General features: G+C 38.3%; 1 protein-coding gene and 3 non-coding genes across 5 annotated transcripts; 1 reads left to right on the forward strand and 3 right to left on the reverse strand.

Annotated features, from left to right (window-relative positions):
• Window positions 1-2,424: 2,424 nt before the first annotated feature.
• LOC115018294 (pannexin-1-like) lies at window positions 2,425-12,616 on the forward strand. 2 transcript variants are annotated; one of them, XM_029447235.1, is made up of 8 exons: window positions 2,425-2,613; window positions 3,841-4,040; window positions 4,400-4,515; window positions 5,571-5,758; window positions 6,605-6,883; window positions 7,329-7,551; window positions 10,162-10,420; window positions 11,288-12,616. In XM_029447235.1, the coding sequence occupies exons 2-8, from the start codon at window positions 3,860-3,862 to the stop codon at window positions 11,365-11,367; spliced, it is 1,326 nt and encodes a 441-aa protein (XP_029303095.1). In that variant the 5' UTR covers window positions 2,425-2,613; window positions 3,841-3,859; the 3' UTR covers window positions 11,368-12,616. The 2 variants fall into 2 exon arrangements, with proteins under 2 accessions (XP_029303095.1, XP_029303097.1); XM_029447237.1 differs by having other exon boundaries at window positions 11,309-12,616.
• Window positions 12,617-15,745: 3,129 nt separating this feature from the next.
• LOC115018317 (U1 spliceosomal RNA) lies at window positions 15,746-15,910 on the reverse strand. Its single transcript, XR_003833354.1, has one exon. It is a non-coding gene; the product is annotated as a U1 spliceosomal RNA (small nuclear RNA).
• A 1,269-nt stretch (window positions 15,911-17,179) lies between these two features.
• LOC115018332 (U5 spliceosomal RNA) lies at window positions 17,180-17,294 on the reverse strand. Its single transcript, XR_003833367.1, has one exon. It is a non-coding gene; the product is annotated as a U5 spliceosomal RNA (small nuclear RNA).
• Window positions 17,295-17,967: 673 nt separating this feature from the next.
• LOC115018326 (U2 spliceosomal RNA) lies at window positions 17,968-18,158 on the reverse strand. Its single transcript, XR_003833362.1, has one exon. It is a non-coding gene; the product is annotated as a U2 spliceosomal RNA (small nuclear RNA).
• Window positions 18,159-18,454: the final 296 nt, after the last annotated feature.

An 18,454-nucleotide genomic window follows, 5' to 3' on the forward strand; every position in this document is an offset into this window, starting at 1 on the left:
TTTTTTTTAAATACAGTGGTACTTGTAGCTAATTAAATTTATGTAAATTGCATTGTTTTATGGGCATTCTGTGTTGAAATGATACAACTTTGTTTTAATACAGGTTTAATATATTTTTAAATACCATACTCTTGTGTAATGTAGACTATAGAAGTGTAACATCTAGGCTTCGTCAAATTATTCCAAGGGAAATACATGTAATATTCTCTCTCGGAAATGGTATATATGTATATATACATATACATATACATATACATATACATATACATATACATATATACATATACATATACATATATAAAATGTTACGCCTTTATTGTAGAAAAACAATCATTCTCTTTCCGGTACCATTGTGCACATTTTACAGGAACTTGACGCAGCTGAGAGAAGTTGGGAGGACCAGGGAGGGCAGAGCGAGAAATGCCCAGAATTCAACGCGAAAGAGCAACATCAAAACCTTTTCAAAATGGTTTTGGTTTTAACTCCTCAAACGTTTGCAGAATTGCTCAGTGTCCTCGCACAGCATATTCATCGGTCCTCCACAAACATTAGCAACCTTACCTTCGGTGTGAACTTTAGATTCAAACTGACACTGCAATTTGATTTCCCGTGATTTAAAAAAAATATCTATAGCTTTTTGTTTTTTTAAATACATGAAGGAGCAGCCCCTCTCTTCTATAACACCCAGTACCACTGCATGCTGCGTAGATAGTCACGCTGCCCAGGAGGATGCTGCCTTTAGGGACCGTTAGAAATATCTCCAAATCAGAGGAAGAAATCCCCATTTTCACAAGTCAATTTTACAGGCCATCTGTTTATTCTAACATTTAAATCAATTCAAAATATGGTTGAGAGTTATTCTGACAAAGTCATCTACCCATCTAAGTAGAATAAAATAGCATTACATAGCACTTAATATTACAAAGATATGAACCAAGTACAAAGTTGATGATTTGTGATGGCTTTTTCACAATGTTGCCTGATTCAAATGATGCAAATCAGTCTTGCTATTCAATTCCAACACATTAATGATCTCAACTGAAGTCATCAGTTGAGAATGTAATCAACACATTGTGCTGCTGTAGTTAAACCCAACCAATTGCAAGCAATACAATAACTGGAACCCAAAATGATCATCATACAACAATTTATATGTGTAATGCAAAGAAATCTGCTTCAGTGTGACTGTCTTGCCTGTCAGGGTGGATTTGAGACACTTGAAGTCGTGTGCACAATGTGTTTGCTATTAACGTGGTTTTCATTTTAAGAGCTCTTTTTATAAGACAGTCCCTTAAAGTCTGGACTAAAATAAGACAGCATTTTGTAGAGCATGGGAATTCTCTAGACATGTCCTTTCAATTTTGGACTCGTAATGGTATTATAAGAATTAAAGATCTTATGAATGACGATGATCTCCCATTTCTTTTGATTTCTAAAAAATCGTAACTATATTAGATCAAATACAAATACCTTTTCTTATGCACTGAATTGCACCCAGATGGAATCTTTGTTTTCTGTGTATCCTCCATCTAGAGGGGGTAATGTCATACATCTATAACTATATGTCTAATCAGTTAGATATATCCCAATGTACACAATACACAATGTCTGCTGTTTGTTTGTTAACTAAAATACCAATAAACAGACTTGGACGGGGCTCGGTTTTGTTAATTTTTCCAAAATAGTGATTTTGTGATTTTCTGCATTTCAACATTTTCTGCTTGGTAATGAGAAAATAATTATTTTCCATGGTCAGTGGTGTAAGTACGCTAAATTTACACAAGTAAAATAAGTATTTAGGTAAAACTTTGAGGTACTTGTATTTGAGTATTTCCTTTTTATGCTACTTCATACTTCTATTCCATCACACTTCAGAGACATTTTTTTAACTTACTCCACTACATTTTTTTTTATAGCTGTAGCTACAAGTTACTTTGCAGTAGCCTATATGAAGTCTTCAAAGTTAACCCCAGCTTTACCAGCTGCAACATTAAAGTGATGAAAACATTAATGCATCAATAAGTCAAATCCAATAATATAATAAAATTAGATTATTCTGAAATGGGCCATTATATATGAGTTCTTTTACTTTTGCTACTTTAAGTATATGTTAAGGATGATACTTTTGTATTTTAAGTTTGAATGCAAGACGTTACTAGTAACAAGTATTTTAAAACTATATTGCTATTTTTACCAACAGATCTGAACATTTATTTAGCCACTGCCCCATGGGTAATATACACAACCCTACCTAAAAAAAACCATAAACAAAAGCTTGTGTTCTCGAGTTTACTCTACTCCCTAAAACACAAACTCACGAGCTCCATTTGAATGCAGCACTCCACTTGGAAAATCAGAGCTTTCAATTTGCACTTGAATGCATCTGTTTTTAAGAGGGACGGAAGAAGTTTTCTGTCTTACAGGAAGAACATTTCATTTGGAGGATTGTGTTTCATCTGTTGACTGAGTAGTCTGCCACATCATTTAACTCCACTCCTGGAAAATACCTTTAAGTTATCTTTGCTGCAACCGAAGTTGTTTATGTGCAGCCATGACACTTTAATAGACACATTAAACTTAGCGGGAGCAGGACGGTAACGTTAGGTGCTGTTGGTAAGTTCAAGTTCATTATTCCGTTTTACACACAGTTATGATGAACTAACGTCATGACACATTAATCAGCGGTGGTTTCTTCTGTTCCATGTAAACAACCGGTCTGTGTTAAGTTACTGAGAAGCTTTTAAGTGAAGTCAAAAGTGATGGTAAAGTAAGTTTTCTGATCAGTCACACTCATAAACTCGGTACATTTCGTAACGTTACTCCTCGCTTCCAAATCAAGTGATTTCTTATATCTTCTTATACGTTATGTAAATAATGATGGTATCTATAAAATGCTACTAGATATTGTAACGACCTGCTCCAGCTAAACAAAGAGCCTGTTGATGTTGTGGGAAGATAGTCACGAGTTGTTTTCATCCTTGGTTTTTATACTTCACACTTGTTCCAACAATTTAACCTCAACAACTCTGCAAGCAAAGCAGCCAGCACTGCTTGGAAGTGGTGATGGTGACTAAAATGGCGGTAAATGATTATTCACGGTTGAAGACCATCAAAGAAGGCAAACAACCACCATCTATTCTGCTTACAAATTACAATTATTTGAGTTGAGAGCTGTGGTTACATTTGGCAAGATTCAAGCACTATGGGCCACTGCAGCTTCAAGTCTTCGAGAGTGTAAGTGAGAAGCTAGGAATCAAGAGGTTATGTAAATAACAACCATATTTAAAAATATGCATCATAAAAGTATCAATGAACTGTAAACTCACTGACTGTAAATGGGGGGAAAAGAATACAAGAAAGATATATGTGAAGTGAAAATATAATAGGTGCCTCTAGAAGGATAACGCATTAGATAAATGGTAAATAAGGAAATGTTGTTACCGCTGAACTAAAGTGGAAAAGATTTCCCATTATGGAATTCATAACATTACATCTCAACTATATCAATACAAGATGCTTTCGTAGACATGTGTCTCTTTTACTTCAAGGTTATTAAGATGGTCATTTTCACAAAGTTTGTAAACATCATACAAATACAATTAAGGAATTAGGAAGCAGAACAAGCAAATTGGAGAAGTCGCCAGCAACCAGTCTGGTAACCCTTGTCTGTGGTTGTCTACTGTACCATACCGGCCTCTTTTGCAAGTAACCACACAATGTTTACCAGAATGCTTTGCTTTGTCAACAAGGCGACGGGATCGTCAGTGAGGAGGCAGCAACATGTTGTATTGTAATGAATCTCAATATGAAGTGTTTGTTGGTGTTATTTATGTGCTGCAGGTAACAGAAGAGCGGTGACATGGCCATCGCCCATGTGGCTACAGAGTACGTGTTCAGCGACTTTCTGCTGAAGGACCCCAGCCAGGCTCGATACCGCAACATCCGAACTGAGCTGGCTGTGGACAAGATGGTGACCTGTGTGGCGGTGGGCCTGCCCCTCCTGCTCATCTCTCTGGCCTTCGCTCAAGAAGTTTCAGTTGGTGAGTGGGGAGCCAGGACCGGAGTCAAGACCACAAAGTCTGTTCCAACACCACATCTGGTCAAGTCCCGGTCTAGATTAGAGGAATATTCCAGGAAGGAGGCTACGGAAACTAGATGAAACCACACATCTGTCCAGCACCGATCACAGACTCACAAGAGAGAGAGCTGTAATGTTAATGGCTACAGAGCAGCACACACACACTCAAGAAATATTGAAGAAGAAAAAAAGCTAAATCTATCACTGCCTGAACTTTAAACTTTTTACATACATTTAAAAAGGTTCATAAACATCTTGTAGTGCTTAATTTCAACAGTTCACTCACTTATTCTTACTCTCATGTTTCTGTGTTTTGCTCAGGTACTCAGATCAGCTGTTTTGCTCCTTCTAACTTCTCCTGGAGGCAGGCTGCTTATGTGGACTCGTACTGCTGGGCGTCTGTACATACACACACTCTACCTCTGTGGCTGCACAAGGTACACACACACACACACACACACACACACACACACACACACACGCATAGTTACAGTTGCTGAAACTGTTCAAATGGTAAGTGTTAGACATTTCTTTGAAGATTAAAACATGTCCACACACATGGGAAATGCTTTGAAACACACCTTCTACCAGAGGCAGGTTAAGGCTGCTGGAAAAGACCGACTCAAAATATGAGTCATCATGTCAGACAGTAATTATAATTAGATACATTTTAAATGACATCATCAGTGTGTCAAATCCTTCAGATGAAAGTCCTCCGTGTATTGTGATGTTTCCATGTTTGACGTATTAAAGGCAGTACAGAGGATATCATTTACATTTTTTACACAGGCGGTTTTTATGATTTTTAGGGCGTGGTTAAGAATATTTTTATTAAGATGTTTTAAGCTAAGGCGAAGCATAGAGTGCAATATTGGGCGTGTTTCTCTTTTACATTCCTAAATTGATGTCCCTTTAGTGACACGAGCAGCACAGGCACTAGAATAGCACAGCTCACAAGACATGTACAGACGACCAGTGCAGTTACAGGAACCTTCTGAACAACAGCTGATGTATTCCTCTATTAACCTCCAGAACTAAATCAGACAGTTATAGTGGTTCACGCACACGCACACGCACACGCACTCGCGCACACACACCGAGAATCACTCCTGCACTCTTGAATAATATTATTACCAATGAATCAGGTTTATTATCGGAAACTGAAACGAAAATAAGATTATAACTTATTATTATATTAATTAAAACTAAATTAAAATATAAAAACTATTATAACCTTGCAGCTCACCAAACAAATCCTTCTACATAACATGTTAATAAATATTAATACCCTTATGCAAATTAAATATTTGGGCTCATTTGTAAAATCCTCACTGCAGAAAAGAACATTGTGTCAGCTGAAGATGGAACAGGGACTCCTGAGCTTTGATGTGTTTCGGTTGTGTTCACATCTTTCACATCAACCATTGCATGTAATGTAATGTAATTCCCAAAATTGCGATCCGTTACTTACTCTCCCGTCTCTTGTCTCCAGTTCTTTCCTTACATCCTGTTGCTGGTGGCGGTGCTGATGTACATCCCGGCGTTGTTCTGGAGGTTTTCTGCGGCACCCCTCCTGCAGTCGGACCTCAGCTTCATCCTGGAGGAGTTGGACCGGTGTTACAACCGCGCTGTCACTCTGGCTAAACGCATGGCCTCCTCAGGACTGCTCACCCCAGACAGGTACAGTAGGACACCTGAACAATTGTTTGGGGTTAAGCAAACTGGGTCCGTTGCTGGTGTTTCCAAAAAAACGATTCATGACCAGCAATTGTCTGTATTCATCTGGACCCGAGCCAACCTGTAGACAGAAGCGTACACTCGTACCTTTCAATTGTGCCTGTTTTATAACCGGCGTGAACAGCTTTTATTGATGACTCAGTTCTTATGAGACGACACTGGGACGGTATTTGACCTTCTGGTGAACTGCTCCAAACGATTCCAGGTTTATATAGTGAGATTATTCAGCCGCCACCTTTCTTTACCTTTTACCCCACTGCTGTTTGTTTAGCGATGTAAAGGCAGTTTAACAACTTTAAATCGTTTTCCCTGCATAAATAAGGAGTGATAGTTTGCATAAGGGCTTGTATTGTTCACTGGACTTCAAAGATGTAAATGACGACCTTCAGATGTGCAGATCAGGCATCACACATTGTAAGTCATCGTGGCTCTAATAACACTGATCAGCTGAGTGGTAGGAGGGTACTACGACAACATTTGATATTTTATTGGCACATGCAAAACTTTGGGGTGAAAAACATTTGATCTAACTTTGATTCAAAACTTTGAAAATGATTCATCTCTCTGCTACATTTTAGCATTCAAAATGACACTTTCAAAATTCAAGGTGATAATTGTGGGACTTCTGAGCACGAAATATTTACTCTTGCTTTATTTTAAAGATGCTAAATGTTGAATTGTGTAACTGACAGAAAGGATTGTTCTATTATATTCATCAAGGTAATGGATGAAAGCACTTCACCATCCTTTACTGCTCCTGCTCTTTGCTCCTGTCTATGCTCCCTGCAGCGACCCCACCGAGGGCTGTTTCAACTACCCGCTGGTGGAGAAGTTTCTGATGACCAAGCGTTGCTCTCGGTCGATGCTGTTTTACTACCTGCTGTGTCGCGGCCTGACTCTTGTGACCCTGCTGTGTGCCTGCGTCTACCTGGGCTACTACCTCCGCCTGGCCTCCGTCACGGACGAGTTTGGCTGCGGCCTGCGTGTCGGCCTGCTCGCCTCCGACCCGGGCGTCCCCGATAAGGTGCAGTGTAAGCTCATCGCTGTGGGAGTCTTCTCTTTGCTGAGGTATTTGTCTGTGCAGTAGGCTGTTTGGTTGTTTTTTTCTTTTTATGATGGATATGATTTATTCATATTTGTTATTTTCTTTGTCGATTAATCTGACGATTATTTTCTAGATTATTGATTTACTTAGAGAAGTGAAAGATGCTTCTCAAAGCCCGGGGTGACATCTTTAAAGGTGTTGGAACCCAGAGAAGTTCAGTTTAATAGACCCCTTCTGGTCAGTTGGTTGATACGTGATTGTCCGACCTCATTCTCATCGTCAGACGATCGCTGTTGTTACTTTCAGAAGGACGAGAGCGCTTCTTAATCTATTATCTTTGGGGACGGGGAGGGACACAGATAAGAATGGGTGTTAATGCATTTCTTCATTTACCAGGCAGAGAACACAGTGCTCTGTGGCAGATGGAATTAATCTAGAGATAAAGTCTGTTTGCTTTACTGTTTCCAGCCTCGTCAACTTGGTCCTGTTCACTGCGCTCATCCCTGTGGTGATCTATGCCACTCTCCGTCCCCTCTTCTGCCACGGATGCGCCCGCTTCCTGGAAACCTACCAATCTCTGCCCACCGTGAGCGTCCTGCCCCCCCCTGATAGCCGATGGGACGACCTCTCTCTGTATCTGCTCTTCCTGGAGGAGAACATCAGTGAACTGAAGTCCTACAAATACATCAAGGTTTGCTAACGTGTTGTGTGTTTGTGTCTCCTGATTTACTATGTAGTGCACTATAATTACTTTCCGACATTTTATTTGAGTGTCCGAACTCTGAGGAATTTATGCTCCATATAGTGGCGTCAAATATTCCCACAATGAAGCGAAACAAAGCAGTTTCCATGACGTGTACACGGCTCTCTGCCACAAGCTTTGAACACCTGAACACTTTGTGTTGCGACGGAAAATAAATACAATCTAGTCAGAAAGCTAGCAGACGTCTAAATAGTTATTTAAAAGTCATGCAAATCTTTGAAACAGCGAGCTGAAAAGAATAAATAGAAAGTTGGATTAACTAAGCAATAATAATAAAGTGTTGAAACGGCACTAAAAGTAACAAAAGTTTACTTTTTGATTTCAGCAAATTTGGCTTCTGAAATTAAAGACGGCACTTATGATGGAATCCGTACTTTGGACCATGCACCAAACTCACTGCTTTATGTCGACTCGAGGCTGACGAGAGATCCTCCTACATGGCGATTCCAACTGAAATGGTTGCAAGACTCAGATTTTGTCACGTATCTTGGCAAACAAATTGATTTATATTTTGAGACGAGTACATCGGAAACATCAGCATCTATAAGATGGGAAGCTTTTAAAGCATTTATTAGAGGCCAAATTATTAACTACACAAGCTCCAAATCCAAAAAAGCTCGTCAGAAAATGACAATGTTGGAATCGAAAATAAAAACCCTGGAGAGTGAAGCCTTTCAGAAACCCTGCACTAAAGTACAACAGGAACTGCTCGTACTGAGGTCACAGTATAATGAACTATCAGCTTCTAAAGCAGTGGCAAGTCTACTAAGACTCAAACTAACATTTTACGACCAAGGAGAGAAGCCTGGAAAGATATTAGCGTGGAGCATTAAACAATTACAAACTGAAAGACCCATTATGTTAATACAGAATAATAAGGGAGATGATATAGTCGATCCTATAGAAAGAAATGAGGCTTTTAATCATTTCTATAAAAATGTATACGACTCTGACGTAAATACAGATTTGACGAGTCAAAAATAACTTCTTAGACACTCTCAATATACCGAGTAATCCCAACAGAACTATGACCAGATACTGCTCATATCGTTAGATGCCGAGAAGGCATTAGATAGGGTCGAATGGCCATATCTTCTTGATGTCCTCGAACGCTTTGGATGTGGTAAAAAACAAAATGTGTAAATGAAAAGGAACATGATTAGAGTCTGGCATGAAGTGAGGAAGAACTTGGGCGAGCCCCTTTCTCTCTCACGTTTTAGTCTAATTTGGGGAAATGCTGACTTCACTCCAGGCAGAGCTGATAGTGGGTTTAAGGTTTGGTCAGGGTGTACAGGATCTATATCGGCTCAATGATGATGAACTGATGGCGTTTGAGGAGCTTGCAAGTCAACACAACATTCCACAGAAACATTTTTTCAAATTTTTACAAATTAGAAGCTTTATTGGAGCAAACCAAAAACAATTATTATCTATACCTCCAGACTCTCCATTAGAGACAATAATATTAAAGGACTGTAGGGGGGAAAACTTAATTTCTGCACTTTATAACTTGCTTATATCTGCGTCCACTGAGGCCTCCGAAGTGAAACTTAAAAATTGGAGGGAGGATTTGCAAGAAGACCTTTCAATTGATCACAAACAGCAAATACCCGTCTTAAGCTCTTACAATATAACTGGCTAATGCGTACATATATTACTCCAGAAAAGCTAAACACATTTAATGGTAATATCCCAGACTTATGTTTTAAATGTGGACAATCCAAGGGAACGTTCTTCCATTGTGTTTGGGAGTGTACCAAGATAAGAACGTTTTGGGAGGAGATTAAATGTATGATAGAAGAGATTTTATCATTGCAGTTAAGCATGGAGCCCAGGCTTCTTGTGTTAGGGTGTTACCCAAAAGAACACAACAAGTATGGGGCCCGTTCCTTAACTATCTGGAACATGCGGATCTAGAGAGCACTCTGGGTCAGCAACTTGGAGATGATTAATGATCCTATGCTGGGAGAAGGATTGAAGCCTTTCATATCTGCCTACATGTTTGTATATGTCCTTACATAGCCTCCCCACATGTTTGTGTAGTTAATTTAATGTAATTATTTTATTTATGCGACTGTTAATGTACTTCATTTTGTTATGTCTTGGATGTGGAAGTTTGTGTAATGTCTTATGTAGTGTCTATATATGATAAAAAACAATTAAAAAAGTAACAAGTCATTTGAGTAGCTGACGTTAAATGTATTGGATAAATGTTTGAAACAGTTTAAATAGCTAGCTAGAGAACGATGGTTAAATGTTGGGAAGAGATGTCTAAAGGGATGAATGGTTGAAGCTTCTGCCACTCTAAGTGGAAGTAGCACAAATGCATTTGACCAAACAGACAGAACAGACTTCACATTATGTCTTTATGTAATTAGGTGTTAATATGAAGACGTTTGTAACCTTCATCTGACAGGGAAACACTGGAGTAAACTAAGAGTGTCTTGTCAACTGAAACATGAATATTTGGTCAGATACAATCATTTGCAGCCCTCCCTGTTAGGTTTATGTCCAATTCCATTTGTTTCCTGACTGTAGGTGTTGGAGTTGTTGAGGCGACGAGGTGAATGCACCGGAGAAGACTTTGATGCCATGGGTCTGCTGCAGACGCTCTGCCTGGTGAAGATGGACAATGTGGATGGGAGTAAACGTTCTGGTGCTGGAGGGAGACGGGATGAAGGAAGGACCAAGACAACGGACCCTGGCGGCGGCGGTGGCCCCGCAGCAGCCAAGAACAGCTGCTACCGTCCCAACTCAGCCGCAGATGCCGACAGGAAGATGGAAACCGAGATGAAAGGTGAGCGCAGGTGGAGTTCTAAGATCTAAAAGGGAAAAACAGAATCACTACTAACGGTCATTACTTTAGTTCAGCAGAGTTCTGTCATCAAATGATATGTAAGAGGTTAGAACCTTTTGAAACTGTGACACCTCAAAAACTAGTGTGAGTCGGACTGTGGGCAGAGATGCGCTCTCATCATGTGTCTCAGTGTGATTTCCGATATTTGGAGGGAAGGTTTAAAACAGGACACGGAGAGTTAGAGGGGGAGGAAGGTACGACCGTGACAAATACCACGACCCAACTAAACCTGTTCCTGAGCAGAGATTGCCATTGGCAGAATACAAACAGAAATGTTTAACCGCACATTATGTTTCACTTTGAGGTTTCTATTCCACTGGGGATCAGATGGGATTTGGATTTTTGGAGGGAAAACAGGGCATTATCAAATATCCTAATAAATCTTCTCGTTGTGCTCTTTGTAAGTTTTGGGAGTCACAAGCTTATTCACTTTCTTACAGTTAGACGAACAGGTCGATATCACTCTCACGTTGTGTGAAAACAATTCACCGGGTTTATGTTGGGTAAAGCAAAACAATGTAAACTGTCATTTCTACACTTTGTTTTTTAAAATAAACGAGATATAGATGTGCTAGTATGCAGATTCGGTCAACATCGGACAGAGCCAGGCTAGCCATTTCCGTCCGTTCCCAGTCTTTATGCTAAGCTAAGCTCCACATCTAGCTGAAGATGGAGGCTCATGCTGTATAAAGCCCTGTGGGAAAAACCTAAGATTTCTGGCCACATAATTACATTTGAGTTGACTTAATACACAGAAAAGCCCAAATAATAATTCTGTAACATGCAAAATGATTTATTTATTTTCAGTGCTCATTCCTTTGCTGCCAGAGAACAGAGACGTGACAGGCAGCAGTGAGGGAGAGACGCTCCGGCAGCGAGCCGTGTGATGGGCTGCTGGACCGAGAGGGTTCTTGAGGGAACATGATACATCCACAACTCCTGACCCTGCTGTCCTGATGGAGGGATGTGATGGGAGAGTGAAGCACCCTCATCATCACCATCACCATCACCATGGAAGTTCCATCTCATCTCTCAGCTGTTCAAGCATGTTTTTAGTCCCTTTCTTTTATTGATGTGCCTTTTTTTTTTGCAGTGGTTTGAGAAGCAGATTGTTTTTGTCTTAAAGCGCAAAATAAAAAGAGGAGGAAGTGAGCACTGTGAACATGTTGGTGCAGGTTTCAGGAATCATTGACTTTGTCATACAAATCTACTGTTAAGTTAATGGTTAAAGGCCTGCTTTGTTTTGAAGAATCTTTAGATGTATAAAAGTGTGATACATATGTTCATGTTTATACAGCTATCGGTAGTGTGGGGTTTGTGTGAGCTTCTTTACATGTTTATCACATGTCTGGTATATTCCCTTAAGTAAAAGCAGTACAGTGAGTATGCAGTACATGTTGTTGCAGTACAGTGAGTATATTTAGAGTAGGGCTTCTAAATTGTGAGCTTAATTATTTAGCATTTTAAAACGGACACCATATGACAACTTCAACTTTAACTTCAAAGAGAATGAAATTGTCAAGATTGCAGTTGTGTGGTTCTCTTCCAAAAGAGGTGAAGTATTTATTTGCACTGTCTTTGTGGGTGAATGTACTTTTTATGAGATTGACGATCACATTTTAAGACGATGTCGAGGTACTAAAAGGGGAATACCACTCACCAAGTGATGCGGCGAGGCAGCTAAAACATGAACCTGTGCACTTGTCACGGTTTTAGGTGTTTTGCTCTCTGGTTTATTTCAGAGGACTGTTCTCAGTTTTTGCAGTCGTTGATTGGATTGTTCATACCAGTTGTTTTACATGTCAAACTACAGCCAACAGCGGTACAAAAGAAGTTTTTATTTAATGTGACATTTATCAATTTTTCAACAAGAATGCCACAAAGTGTTTATTGCTTAATGTTTAAAAAATACTAATAAAGGAAACGGCACATCGGAGTTAATAACTCAAGTAACATCAGTTCATTTAGGTTGAATCATTTTGGCAGTTTATTTTTTCCAGATGTTTTTTTTACCTGGAAGTAAACCTGCAATGCTTGTTTGGGAATCTCAGGGATAACAGACACTACTTCACATGTGATTGTCAGTGTTTACATCATACAGTTTGTGTTTTGAGCCTCTTCCACTGCTTGTGTGTGTGTGTGTATATATATGTATATATATGTATATATGTATATATATATATATATGTGTATATATATATATATATATATATATATATATATATATATAATGTATATGTGTATATAATGTATATGTATATATATAATGTATATGTATATATATATATATATATATATGTATGTATGTATCTATATATGTGTATATATATATATATATATATATATATATATATATATATATATATATATATATATATATATGTATGTATCTATATATGTGTATATATGTATATATATATGTATGTATCTATGTATATATATATATATGTATGTATCTATATATGTGTATATATATATATATATATATATGTATGTATCTATATATGTGTATATATATATATATATATATATATATATATGTGTATATGAATATGTGTATATATATATATATATGTATATGTATGTGTATATATATATATATGTGTATATATATATATATATGTATATGTATGTGTATATATATATATATGTGTATGTATGTATACATATGTATGTATACATACATATGTATACATACATACATATGTATGTATACATATGTATGTATGTATACATATGTATGTATGTATGTATGTATACATATGTATGTATACATATGTATGTATGTATGTATGTATGTATGTATGTATACATATGTATGTATGTATGTATACATATGTATGTATGTATGTATACATATGTATGTATGTGTATATGTGTGTATATGTGTATATATATATATATGTGTATATGTGTGTATATACATATATATATATATATGTATATGTGTGTATATGTATATGTGTATACATATATATATATATATATATATGTATACATATGTATGTATGTATGTATACATATGTATGTATGTATGTATGTACTGCATGTGCACTAAGTGGAACATTTTTAACATTGTTGTGAAATTGCTGTGGTAATATCTCCTGTTTACTGTATGCTTAAGAACTTTTATGCAGTTTTTTTTTAGTTTTTTTTATATGATAGCTACATGTAATTGGGGTCCCATTTCTGTGCATTTGGGCACTTTATTAATGTAAAGTCTTGGAAAGAGACTTGTTTTGTTGTTATATGAGAAAACCTTTTCAGTGTTCAATTTCTGAAGTGATATTTTGATGTTGGTAATGTTTGAGATATGATGGATGTTCATTATGACACTTGTAGGATTGTCTGCAGTCTTAGAAATAAATATAGTCGATATAACTGAGTTGTGTGTATGTGTGTGCGTGTGCGTGCGTGCGCGCAAACGCGATGTAATATAATTGTGGTCATACCCCCAAAGTTTGTAGCGTATGTTCAATAATTGTAATGGATTTATACTTTGCCTAACACCTAACGTCAGTAAAAGTACAAAAGTATTATCAGAAAATGTACTCATCATGTTATCATGTTAGGAAGAGTAGCCCTTGTCAATGTTATTAAACACTAAATCATAGTGTTTAGTTATTATTGCTGATACATTGTCATTGTAATGTCACAGCTGGTCAGGAGCTCCTCTGAACTGTTCTATATTGTGCGGTAGTTTAATGTGTAAAACTGAATTATGTTTAAACCAATTGTTGCGTATTTATGTCAAATCTTAAAAGTAACTTGAGCTGTCAGACACATTTAATGGAGTAAAAAGTACAATATTTCCCTCTGAAATGTGATAAAGTAGAAATAGAAAGTAGCAGAAAATGCAATTTGAAATCAAAAGAAAAAGGTAGATGACTTTAGTGTATACATTATTATACATAGGTGGGTTTACCTTCTACTCGTCTGTTAATAATAATAATAATAATAATAATAATAATAATAATACATTAGACTTGTATAGCGCTTTTCTAGTTTCTAACTCAAAGACGCTTGACAGTGAGTGATAGAAAAATAAATATACAAACGAACAAACAAAAGCAGAAGAGACGGTCAGTGGTTGAAGGCCGTGTTGAACAGGTGAGTCTTGAGTGATGATTTGAATGTGGTGAGTGAGGAGGAGTCTCTGAGGGTTTGAGGTGGAGCGTTCCAGAGGGTGGAGCAGCGATGGAGAAGGCCCTGTCCTCCCAGGATCTGAGCTTGGTCTGGATGGGGGGGGACAGGAGGTTAGCAGCAGCAGAGTGGAGGCTGCGGGTGGGAGTGTGTCTGTGGAGGAGGTCAGTCAGGTAGGATGGGGCAGGTTATGGAGGCTTTGTAGGTCATGAGGAGGATCTTGTGCTGGTTCTCAGTGGAGCTTGTAGAGGACGGGGGTGAGAAGACGGGCAGCGGAGTTCTGGATGTTTTGGAGTTTATTGATGCTTTTTGAGGGTGAACCATAGAGGAGGCTGTTACAGGAGTCCAGACGGGAGGTGATGAAGGCGTGGATGAGGGTTTCTGCAGCTGTGGAGGAGAGGGATGGATGGAGACGGGCGATGTTTTTAAGATGGAAGAAGGCCGTCTTGGTGAGCTGTTTAGTGTTAAGAACTGCAGCAAGTCTTCTGCCCTGTTTTGTCAGTAGATGGGGCCATTTGACCATGTGCTCACCAGAGGTAACGTCCTTCTCCGGGGATGAATGTTGATGGATGGAGGCAGCAGCAGCAGGGACTGAAGAGAGGCTGGGACTCCCCCGCGATCATCTGATATCTGACTGAAAGTGGTGTTCAGTAACAGTGTTACAATACATCCAAACAGTGTGTATTTTTCATTAGTTTTAACACTATACTGTAAAATGAATGTGCTGTTTATGACATAGTGAAACTCCAACAGTCTCCAGTGAACATAAGACCAAACTAGTCAGTACACATTTAAATACAAAAAACACAAATACTGCGTTTCAGTGGCAAAGCTTAAAAAACAAGTTTCAAAAGTGCTTATATATATGTATATGTATTACTTATGAGGGCTGCACCAAACAATTATTTTTCCATTGGTCGATTAATCTAAAAAATAACACAACACCACCACATGACCTTCTTGAGTTCTTTATTCGTGAAGCACTAGTAGTTACATGACATGCATTTAAACTTAAACAGCAGACAATGTCAAATACAGTATTACAGTGTCTTGATATATTACAGAACTTCTATGAGAACTGCTGTTCCCAATCTAATATAGAGTTTTCATTGAACATGTTATCAGGGGAGAGCACGGACGCAGTCCCCCACTACCACAAATTTTGCAGTCGAGATTCCCACATTTGGGGAATTCGCAGAGGTCAGCTCAGCCGGAGTGCAATGGCCTAAGCCTCACCTTGGGTGAACCACCTTGTTGATCATGGTATCTCCCCTGCCAGGTAAGTATGAGTTGTACACATCAGAGACCGGGAGCTGATTCACAGACACAACATGCTGACTGGAGGTGCTGACAACATATCTTTTACCAAAACCAGAGGTTACAAGGGGGAGACCGTCTACAGGACTTTAAGGTGAAAGAAACACGTTTGTACTGAGGCTGACAAAGAGTATTTACATTTTACTTGAGAAAAGAATGGTGCTTATCCCATCATGCAGTGCGGTATTTCCATAACAAAAGCCAACCTAAAATCACCAGTTGTATCCATTTCAACAGGAAGTTCAAATGAAGAAACTCTGAATCAACCTCCAACCAGAAGTAGTTTGATCCACATTTGAAATTCAGAGGAAAGAATAAATAACACTTTTGTTTTTTTCACTTTACAATCACTTCCTGTGTCTTTGTTTACGGCTGGTGGGCAACTGATATACTGCCACCAAGTGGTCTGGAGTGTGAACAACGCTGGATGTTAAACATTTATGTGCTTCTCTGTATGTCACCAACAGCAAGAAGACATCATTTTGGTAAGAGAACAAAATAAGTGTATTTGCCTTTCTTTTGCTATGTCAGAAGAAGAAGAAGAAGAAGAAGAAGAAGAAGAAGAAGAAGAAGAAGAAGAAGAAGAAGAAGAAGAAGAAGAAGAAGAAGAAGAAAGACTGGGAAACAACAGTAGGATTTTCACTTTTGAGGAATGAGTAAGCCTATTAATCAGACTGAATTTCAAATCTACAGTGTAATGAAGATATACAACAAAATTAGACAAGGCCAGTTTGACAATGTACCAAGAAAAACCCTGATGATTTCATATTCTACTTTTCTTCACATTTCTTTTTCGTATCTCCTTACAGTGAAATAATGCCTATAACATGTCTTGGTCACATGACAAATAACTGCAATATAAATGACCAGTAACTCATATCTAATTTACACGTTACGTTACAAACAGAGTTGCAGCATAAAAACACAGAACAAATGGTGGATAATATTGCGTATGTAGTATATGGAAATAGATTTTTTGTTATTACGATATTACACTCTTCAACAGGGTGGTCTTGTGTGCACATGAAGCCAACAACTCTATTTTATAGTCTATGGGAACAACACAGAGATTTAGCATATAAAGCATTTGTCATTATAAACAAAATTAATATAATGGTACATAAAAGTACAAACAATCTGCCACATCTATTCACTTACATTACATCTATCAAACAATATGTAAAACTACAGGGTCTCATTGATGTTATTATATTAGATGTTTTATTCACATGAGTAGGAAGCCCCGCACGAGGCAGGGCATCAAAAAATTAGATTGAACTCAAAGTGTTCCTCTCCACGGAAATCTTTAGTAAAAGGCGAAAGATTTATACGCTCTGAAGAGAAACAAGAGTATACTGCTGCTTCAACCAGAAGGTGGAGCATCACATGTTCCGACATACACCCCACAGTGACGGTGGCAGTGCGCCGGTACTTTACAGCAGGGGTCACCAACCTTTTAGAAACTGAGAGCTGCTTCAAGCGTACTGAGTAATACGAAGGAATACTTCATAATGTTTAAAAGTATCAACACAATAAATATAACAGTACAAACAATCCGCCATATCTATTTAAATACGACATTACATCTAGTGGTGGGCGGATAGATCTAGTGGTCACGTGACGTCACTCAGCAGCGCACTGCTGGCTGCATGATGACAGAGAAGAAGCAGTTTGTTGTTATTTTACAGCTGTAGACCAAAAATACTGCAAGATGCGATGTTTGCAGAAAACAAAGAAGGTACTGTGGCAACACCACACATTTATATAAACATCTAAAAACACACCCAAAAGAGAACTCCGATCTGCAAAGAAAACGGAGGGAGGCGGAGGGGAATCCCCAAAGTACAACCAGACCCCCGGATCGATACCAAATGTTACAGTATATCCCACACCTAGTTTATACAGATTATTAAATTAATTATTGGTTTCGGTAATTGGCACTCTGTTAACTGCAATACTCAGATTAAATTAATGGTACACTCCCTAACAATCAACATTTTGATTGATATTTTACTTGAGACATTGAGAGGGGGTGCACCGTTCCTGGAGGTACTGCAATACCAGGTCGATGCGTGGAGTGGACGGAGCAAGCCCCTATTCCATCTCCCTATTCCAAAAATCAATTTAATATATGGTCCCCGGGTAGGGGACGTATCAGATATTAAACTGATAAGAACAGATACTACACTTGATCTTAGCCAAAAGGCCGAGAAGCGATACCTATACTTCTGCCGGAGGTGAGCACCAGCTTCTCTGCACAGTCATCTTCTCTCACGGTTTGGATATATGTTTTAGTAACAACACAACTTAATGAGATAGAAAAACAGTACAACTCACACAGTAGATGACTAAAAAGGAGGAATATGGCAGCACACTGTGTCATTTTAACAAAGTAATGTTGTCGCATGTGCCTGCGACAGAGCGCTTCCTGGTCACGTGTCACAATCTAGTCCAATAAGAATTTAAACGCAAGCGCTGTTTCATTTACTGTCAGAGAGAGAGCAGTAACTTCTA

The sequence above is a fragment of the Cottoperca gobio genome, chromosome 13 (assembly GCF_900634415.1).
Source record: "Cottoperca gobio chromosome 13, fCotGob3.1, whole genome shotgun sequence".
Taxonomy (NCBI): Eukaryota; Metazoa; Chordata; class Actinopteri; order Perciformes; family Bovichtidae; genus Cottoperca; species Cottoperca gobio.

Excerpts from the sequence above, each read along its gene's own strand:
- LOC115018294 (XM_029447235.1), top strand. The coding sequence starts at position 3,860 with ATGGCCATCGCCCATGTGGCTACAGAGTACGTGTTCAGCGACTTTCTG. Across the intron at positions 7,552-10,161 it reads AGTCCTACAAATACATCAAG|GTGTTGGAGTTGTTGAGGCG; the intron begins GTTTGCTAACGT and ends TCCTGACTGTAG. Across the intron at positions 10,421-11,287 it reads GATGGAAACCGAGATGAAAG|TGCTCATTCCTTTGCTGCCA; the intron begins GTGAGCGCAGGT and ends ATTTATTTTCAG.